We start from the raw sequence: 9,047 nt of genomic DNA, 5'->3' as shown, positions 1-9,047 counted from the left end.
CATCAGTCGAACATCATATCGAATTGTCAGTTCCGCAATAATCTCAGAACAGTTGTGCATATGAAAACTCTCACAAAAGTATTTCTGCTTTTACACGTAGCTGAATAGACAACAGAGTTGGATCCAAAATGTGTTGAGCTCAGCTCTGCACTAGTCGCATTCTGGCTAAAACAAACCCTTCATGCAGCACTACTGCTATTTACATAAAAAAACAAGTTACGGCATAAACAAAAGAGCGGTTTATTGGAAACACGATGTAAGCACAGCAGCTTGGATGTGGTACTGGACCATTTTATTTCCCTTTTTACAGCTGAGTGGTAGGTCTTAGTGCTGCTTTTTCCTGAATGAACATCCTGAAAAAAAAAAAACAAGAACAAATTTGTAATTTACACTACACCATTTCATTCACAATATTATCACTAATAAGTAGCATCAGAATATCTGCAATAACATAAAATTCTGGCTGAAATCATCTCACAATAATTGTCAAGTTATGCGAAAGCATTCAAACACAAACTTATGTAACTTTGTTGTTTGTCATGCCCATGATGACTATCTGCATGTGACACTGCCCCAGTTGTGAAAGCACAGCAATCAACAGCAACCTTCATTTGGCAGAGAACTGCCATAGCTTGAAGCCAGCAGTAAACATTTCAAAAAGCCGTTAACGGATTATTGATTGATGAGTTTGCAAATGTGGACCGATGGTGCGACTACAGGGGAACTAGGAAACAATGACCACATCACAAAAGCAAGTTGGGAAAGGGACAGGACTACAAGGATCCGTTCACCACCTCTGCTGGGGTGATGGACACACCCGCGCTTGTCCAGCACTTCCGCACCAGTGTGCATGGTGGAAGCATTAGCTGTTCAGACTCCTTGGATAACCTGCAGGAATGCGCTCTCTCGTAGGCAGCGCATTCCTGCAAAAGCAGAAGACAATGAACTACTTTGTGGCAAACTACAGTGGGAAAGTAAGTTCATTTCTTAAATAAAATACTCCATAGATAGCATGTCCTTCACATCGTCCAATTTCTTAGGATGTTAGTATAGAAGTGCGCTCTACATCAAACTGACAGGTATTTCGCTACGAGTATAACTGAGTTCAACTGTGTATCCAGTAGATAAAGACGACATCAGCTAAACCTTTTACATAATTTGCTCAAGTCGATCCTCACATGACATTTTAATGACAAAATTGATCCATTAAAAAAAATCCCACATTGCCGACATGCTTGCGCGTATGTAATTCAATCAAGAAGCAGGCCTAAGAAAGTCCAAATACTTTTCTGTCTCAAATCAATGTTATTTTCACTCTTAGTGTTGCAGTATTCCGGGGCTTTACATGCTCCGACTCCATACTTTCGCAATGTTATGGCAACAGCACATACGGAAAAGCCCCCGCTTCGAGAGATGAGCAGCTAGGAACTCTAGTCACTGACACAAAGTTCAACAAAATGCCGCATGCAGGTGATGTTGCCGGATGCCTGAATGGTGCACACCGCTGCGCAGTAAAGGCGGGCTACGTTGGGCATGGCAACAGTGACGCGAGGAAGACCGCTTTCAGGCAGGTGATGTGAAGTGCGCTAACGCGATGCAGACAACTGAAACATGATTTTATTTCAAAATAAGCACTTTCTTGGCACAAAAGTAGCACTAAGAGGTTCCAGGACCGCTATTTCAACAATCAACGTAGACTTAACATTTGCCTTTAGTGTCCTTTTAAACCTTGTTGCAGCAGTGCGCTTGCCAGAAAAACATTCAGTTGCAGCAAAAGTGCTTATTCCAATCGCTTTCGTTGGGAAATTATATTCTTCATACTATCCAGAATAGCTTTTTAGAGTACAGGATTAGAGAAGAAGGAAGAATCATATTGGTCGCCGACGCATGGCAGAATACAGAGCTACACCATGTAGATGGTAGAACAGTGCACATGCCAGGGTTCCTGCACGATCTCCCTCTCCACTGCTGCAAATACGATGAGAGCATTGAGTTGAACCCCTTGCCCCAAAGCCGCTGGCCGGAAAACAAAGCCTCGATTTGGTGGCTGCTCTCTCACAATTTGAAAAATGTGCTTGTGAAAACTGCGTGCAACTTAGCCATATGACCACAAGCTCCAGCAGAACTTTCAATTTATGACCTCAGTCTTCCTTTGCAGCAGCAGTGAAGCTTCCTTACATTGAACTCGGGGAGAAACATGCTTCATTATATTGAGGTTCAAAGTGCGTGGTGTTCTACGAAGTTGTTATCTTAAGATTTAACCCTCTGAAGGTTTACGCCGTGCATATACGGCATCACCTAACAGGCACCGAAGAATTCCCACCATACATGTACTTCATTGCCTCTATGTTTAAAATGCGCCTTTTTCGATCATTTCTCTGGCTTGGATGTGCTGCGAAACACGTGGAATTACGTGGAATTTTTTTGATGCACCGATGGCACTTATCTGGCGGCACGCCAGATATCGTTTGTGCATCGAAGCGCACGCACTGTGCAGCTGGTTTCATCCTTCGGGCACCCGCAAATCTGATGGCTGTCTGGTTTCTAATCTCTCAAGGGGTGACTGCTTGTTTCTCCCGTTTAATGCTCCCCGGGGCGTGATTACATCTGTTTTGGTGTGGCGCTAAATTACACAAACAATGCCTCTGAGGTTGCGTTTCCTGTTTTGGGGACTCTGAAAAAATAACTCAGTCTTGTTGGAGATAAGATGAAGGATTATTATAGCTTTTTCACTCATTTTGCTTTCCGGATGGGAGCACAACCATAGTTTTTCTCTCATGCGCTCACTTACGCAGTTCACTTACTCAATGTAAGTGCACACCGGTTGCTCTGCTGCTAGCAAGTCAAGCGATCTGATTCATTGCATGTCAGACGAGAATTTACTTACGAGTTCAGACTCTGATGATGGCTCAACATCTCGAAAGCATGCAGTGCAATTTTTAGTGTTAGAGCAAGAACATTTTTTACCGGTGAAGTACTCTGTTGTGCTTATTTTTGTATGTCTGTGAGCTATGTTTAACACAACACAATACCTATTTATAAAGAATACAACACAATATCTATCTATAAAGAATACAACACAATATCTATCTATAAAGAATCAGACAAATTTTTAGGATTTTGCTTGTTACTCACAAATAAACCATGTGTATACAACTGTGACGTCTAACTTATGCCGACTGGACCCTGGGCTTCGTAAAGTGCCAACACCCATTCTCTTAATCGATGCTTCGAAGAAAAGAAGACCCCTTCCCCTTCCCACCGGAGGCAACGAAGACTGCATTCCGCAGTGGAGATTTTGTCAATGGTCTACGCGGGGCCCACCGCGCAAACACCAGGATCGGGTGGCAGCATCCTTGGGCAGCGGTCACCGCGGCGGAGGCGCCACGCACCCTTCAGTTTTATGGCACGGGCAAAACGGGGTGCCTACTGCTGATTTCATTCATGAGACTTCACCTGTGCCAGCCATCCCGTCAGTGGGGCTGCTGCTCCCGGGGCTCATTATAGTGTCTTCCGTGAATGACCGCCTGCGACACTCGGGGAGAAGAAGCGGCAACTACGGGGAACTGTACCGAAGAAGACTGTTACAATCGAAGCCAGACCTTGACATATGGTCGTCAGGCACCGGAGAAACTGGAGCGATGGGGACAGCCAGAGGCTTTTCTGCAGTGCTCAGAGCACTGCGCGTTGGACATAAGACTGCATGTTTTGTTTGAGCGTTGAAATTCCTGGCAGCCCCCGCATCGACGGAAAGTTTACCAGTTGCCCTCTCCTTGAGCTTGTGTATTTTGCTTGACCTGCTTTGCCTCAAGAGACTGTTTTGCGAGGTTGTGGTCTATGGGGGCGGTCATAGGGTCGATACTTTCATTTCATGCACGGCCGAAAATGGCTAACTCTCCTCTCGGCAAACTGTAACTGACACAGCCAATGGCTGATTTAATGATCACGAGCGCATCCTTGGTAAAATTTATATTGGTAGTTTCAAGTTCAATAAACAGATATAAATTTATCTGTTTGGAAACACTGATGTAAAGCCCTGTCAGTACCTCCAGTCTCGATCAATGGTTGCCTGCTTTTGTTTCTGCCCACGTTCATATAAGGCAGCACGCTGCTTTGTAAACCTTTGCTAATTCAAACTCCACAGACTTGAGTGGGTCGCTTGCCTCACACTGAACAAACTACCACGGTACTCACCAATTCTCATCACCAGGTACAAATCCACCGGCACGATGGCCAGTGCAATGTTTTCTTTTTTTTTTTACATGTCTCACAAGCTAGACACCTTGGCAGACATTGCTTGGTGTTTAGCTAATCGAAACTGCATCAAAATGCGCTATCTGGGTTTTGCTACTATCCATCAGTCAACCTGGTGCTGTACAACACCAGTGAGCACTAGGTATTTGCAGAGCTTGGCCATATTTTAGAACAACTGTAGTGCAGTAGCCCCAGGAGTGCTTGCGTGCTGCACGGTTACCGCGGGCAGGTCGGGCTGCCGCGGTAGTGGTCTAACGATCATACCAGTGTTGTAGTTTGCCTTTTTTTTGTAGCGTTAGCTACACTAGCCGAGCCGGAGCGGTTTCATGTGCGCGTACAAGAGCCGTGCTGCGCATGCGCGAGGAGCAGTGATGTCACACAGCTCGCTCACCGGGACGCTAGAACACTGATGCTATGAGCCCGTGGCTGCGGGCGGGCTGATCGCGTCCCTGTCGCGTGTGCGGTGTCGACTGACCGAGTGTGTCCACTGCTGCCATTGCGTCAATGCGCAAACTGTGCCACGGGCGATAGCGTCTCTCTCTGTCAGGCAAGGTCTGCGACGTCACGGAGGGAGTGCGCAGGCCTTCTATTGACTAGGTGGTGTTGACCGGACACAAGACACTGCCATAGAAGCGCTGCCGTCTCTATGGCCCCAACACTGGAGCTGCGCTAGGCGTTCGGGCCGTAGAGACGGCAGCGTGCTACTACACTGACCGCCGAGCTGTCTGTGGCAATAGAGAAATGGCGTTGAGCAAAAAATAAATAGACAAGTGTCACATAATGCATACATCATGTGTGTGTCTTTGAAGCAGCAGTAAGCATGATAATCAAGCTAATCCTAGACAACCAGGAGAGCTAAGAATAATCAGCTGAACCTTAGCTCACGCTACGTATATCCTGGCATAGCCAAACTAAGCCACTACCATTTTTTTTTTTTTTGAAATTGGGTTGAGGCGATTTATCAGGAGATTTCTGGCCGTGATCGTACAATCGGGAAGATAGATCAGAAATCTGGAGTCTCCCGAGCAAAGAGGGAGGGTTGGCAGGTATGGAATTGTTGTTGGAGAAATTAATGTATTTACTACTCTCTGCTGGTGTAAATTCTCAGCAGTGACATAGCTCCGAATGCATTGCCTTGTTTAATGATTTTTTTCGCCACAGTCACTCAGCGAAAACAAAGAAAAGCACCCATGATTGCGGTTGCATGAAGCGTCACAAGATGTCAATACCGTTGTCCGGTAACCCAGTACTCCGCAAAGATATCTGCATGTACCGGAACTCTGTAGATGCCGGTATTCTCTATTAGAGACTTTTAGTGTTCAAGGCTTTTGGACATTTGCTCGCGCGTCTCACAGCTTTGCGGGTCCACATGTTCAAGCTTTCTACAACAGTGACATCATTGTAAACTCAGACTCAGCAGCCAGAAACCAGGGTAAGTCATTTATGCATACGCAGTACCTGCCAAGTTTGGAGAAACGGAATCCGGGAGATTTACTCAACGGGGGGGTACTGCGATAGCAATTATATGGACACTGTCAGCGGGATTTTGCGGTCGCCGTTGACCTGTACAGAGTCCAAACCGTTAACATCGCTTACGCATCGTCTGTTTGACGTGCGAGTAAAAGCGCGCTAGCGCTAGGGACCAAAGCGGTTGAAGCAGAGATGAAACAACCCGGCCGTCACCGTCGCGCGAAGGGCACATGCGATAACATCGCTCCGCGTGCGAGGCCTGTCGTCGCTTGCTTACGAGTTATTTCGTCGGGCAAGGGACCATAAGGGGCGCCGTTGAGACGGGGACGGTCGCGAGCACTGGCGAACGCGCTATTTCAACAGACACCGGTAACGGCTACCCTTTTAAGTGCTGGGCTTTAACACAAAATTTTGAAAGCGAGATAACTTGTGGGATAGATTTGTGTGTACAGAAACGCATCATCTACGAAATATTAACGGCTGATATAACGTATAACACATTTAGGATCAACTTTTAAATTGCGTGTAGCGCATCTGTACGCGAAACGTCCCACCTCGCGTCGCGACATCAAACAACAGCCACCTGCATCACGAGCTTGTGTTGGCACCACAATTCTTGCGAGCGCTCTCTCCCAGCGAAAACAGAGCGCACCTTTTTTATGTACTTATATGTACGCATCACAGGCAAGACGCGGCTGCAGCGCTACGACACGTTTGCGTTGGCAGCACTGCGGCACAAAGTGCACAGCTACTTCATGCGCAATGAAACAGTTGAACCTTTCTACCATCGTTAAAAAAAAAAGAAGAAGAATCCTTTCTACTACGTGGCCAGACAACTTTGCTCATGTGGCCAGGCAAAGCACTGGACGCGCGGGGCAAATCTGGATTTCCGGGAGATTTTCCTATGACCCGTACAACCGGGAGAAACGTTCAAAATCCGGGAGTCTCCCGGGTAATCCGGGAGACTTGGCAGGTATGTTTATGTAAATAAGGCAATATCAATGTATTCAGAGAGACTATAAGAATGTTTGAGCATGTATCATACTTCCTAGAGCAATAAGAAACGTTTGCAACAAAGGACACAAGCCACAACAAAGAACACCGCCAAACAAGTCTCCACCAATCGCGTGCTGCCTGATAGAACGGACCGCCTCCATTCTGTGACAGAACGCTTACAAAATAGCCCCCTTGTAACTCGAACACACTTGATCTCTGTGTAGTACCAAATCAAGGAATGTGGCACAAGCAGAATTCATGCATCACGAAATCAAGCACAGCACAACCTACTTTGTGCAAATCGAGGACAAGTCAAGCTTTGCACAACCAGACCTGAAATGCTGAGATACAGATCCACCTTAATCATAGAGAATTTAACCCCCATTCAAAAGGTTGCAGGTAGACTGTGACCACTTAATGCAATTCCTTTTTGCTATGAAACCCTGTGTAGATATGTGCAACTTTCTGTATCAGATGTCATTAGACAAAAATAATAGTGAATGTTTTATAAACACAGCACATGAACCACCATAAAATTGATGCAGACATGCTGCTGAACTATCAGCTGCTGGCTTAGCTAACATCTTCCTTTCGAAGTGATTAGACCAATGTATTACCCACAGCGCTTGCAATGTTAGCTCTGGCCTGCGAAAGGGTCATGCAATGATTACCTTCAGTTAGCCTAGCCCGGCCCCCTGTTGGCTGGCAAAGAACTGTGGAGCATCCAACACACAGCACTACTGTCTGGGCATGACTGAACACTGTAGTGATCTTGTAGCATCCTGCAGAAACAAAAAAAGAGAAGACAAATTTTGTGACTACATACATTACTGAAACAGCAGAACGAAATGTTCGCATTTCGGCTCTCTTCCCAAACTCCTTTTCCACACGCCACTTTTCCGGGCGATCGTGGCCTTTATGAGCGTGCGATAACTCGGTAAAGGAAGCTATGTTCCTGGCACCTCAAACGTGAAGGTAACTACCACTACGTTTAACATGCGGTCACATGTAGAAAACTAACGCGGCCCCGTAACAGGCATATTCCTGCATTTCTTATATACCTGCGTGTGAAATATGATGCGACTCCGCGAACCCTATCAATATGCCAGCGATTGAATTGTCCTTTTCGAATCTGTCAAAACTCGCCTAGCACCTAAAAACCATATTAACCATCTCGCGACTTCCGATCGTTTGCCCTGTAAGGCCTTCGGATGCATGTTGTGCAGACTTGAAATTATAACCCGCGCTTAGCCAAGCGTCACAGTACTGGCACATGGCCACATGCTTTGATGGTGACATGTCGGGCACATGGGGAGCCATTTTAGTCGTCTACATTCAATCGGGCTGTCGCTGTTATTTCAGCTTTCTGTGTGCACATTTCAGAGCCACGGAAAGTTTTCAGCCCATTAGAGCACCTGCGGGCAGCAAAGCGTGCGGCCATTTCGTGCCCGGCAACGTGCAGCGACATGTCACCATTTCAGACAACGTCGTATCAGTTTGACAAAACTGACGCCGGATCGCACATACCAGGGCATTTAACGTCCATGAAGAATGACTTCGGATGCTGGACCAACCGCTTTAGCTTGCACTTCCTGCGCTCCTCCTCAGGCGAGGGATTCAGCAAGTCCTTAGCGAGCTGCAAAGGAAACAAAACAAGAAAACATATGAGCTCACTCCAACGGCACCATCTGCGCCACTGCGTATTTCGGAGCTCATGTCGACAGGTAAGTGCTTCTCGTCGCTTTTACGAGCACAACGACGTCGCCGAAGTGCGGATCCTCAGAGCACGCCGGCATTAATGCGTCGCAACGCACTTGCAATCCGTAGGCGACATGGCCGGTACACGTTTGGGCAAATCCGCGCCGCACTTAGGCTTAGAAGCCGCAACGTGACCACAAAGCAAGTCAAATAGCGACAGTTCGCCGCAAAATACTCGTGCGACAGGGAGCTTAAGCAGCACTCGTTTTACCGAATGAGTGCGATGCCGACTTCAGTAACCACAAACTAACACGAGAAGAAATTATTAGATTGACACGACACTCACAGGCATGATTGCCGACTCGAGTACACACGGCGAAAAGGATGAGAGACGGGGCGAATTATTTACGCAAAGGGGCTTGATTGAAGCACGATGCGGCTTGTTGTCCTCAGTTGAGTTTTTGGTTTCGGTCGTTGTCTTGCAGGGTTTTTGATATTTTGAGATCCAGCAAGGTAATAAGGGCTTTTAGCAAGTAATTTAATTCTCGCAACTAGTTGCCACTTTATTTTGTTTACCAATTAAATGCTGTCAAATTGCGACCTTGGTTTGCCAACGTGTCTTCCTTTTA

At 46.6% G+C, this 9,047-nt stretch overlaps 1 protein-coding gene across 1 annotated transcript; it reads right to left on the bottom strand.

Moving 5' to 3' along the window:
* Window positions 1-216: 216 nt before the first annotated feature.
* Window positions 217-8,902, bottom strand: LOC119393619 (40S ribosomal protein S27). The gene is made up of 4 exons (XM_037660728.2): window positions 8,765-8,902; window positions 8,248-8,356; window positions 7,392-7,502; window positions 217-353 (listed from the first exon to the last, which is right to left on the bottom strand). The coding sequence occupies exons 1-4, from the start codon at window positions 8,768-8,770 to the stop codon at window positions 325-327; spliced, it is 255 nt and encodes an 84-aa protein (XP_037516656.1). The 5' UTR covers window positions 8,771-8,902; the 3' UTR covers window positions 217-324.
* Window positions 8,903-9,047: the final 145 nt, after the last annotated feature.

The sequence above is a fragment of the Rhipicephalus sanguineus genome, chromosome 5 (assembly GCF_013339695.2).
Source record: "Rhipicephalus sanguineus isolate Rsan-2018 chromosome 5, BIME_Rsan_1.4, whole genome shotgun sequence".
NCBI classification, from domain to species: domain Eukaryota; kingdom Metazoa; phylum Arthropoda; class Arachnida; order Ixodida; family Ixodidae; genus Rhipicephalus; species Rhipicephalus sanguineus.
This window is presented reverse-complemented; position numbering and strand designations above follow the sequence as displayed.

Bases quoted from the DNA above. Each gene is read 5' to 3' on its own strand.
- LOC119393619 (XM_037660728.2), bottom strand. The intron at 7,503-8,247 runs GTATGTGCGATC...TTGTTTCTGCAG, and splicing joins CATGGACGTTAAATGCCCTG to GATGCTACAAGATCACTACA. The intron at 354-7,391 runs GTAATCATTGCA...TTTTTTTTTCAG, and splicing joins CCGGGCTAGGCTAACTGAAG to GATGTTCATTCAGGAAAAAG.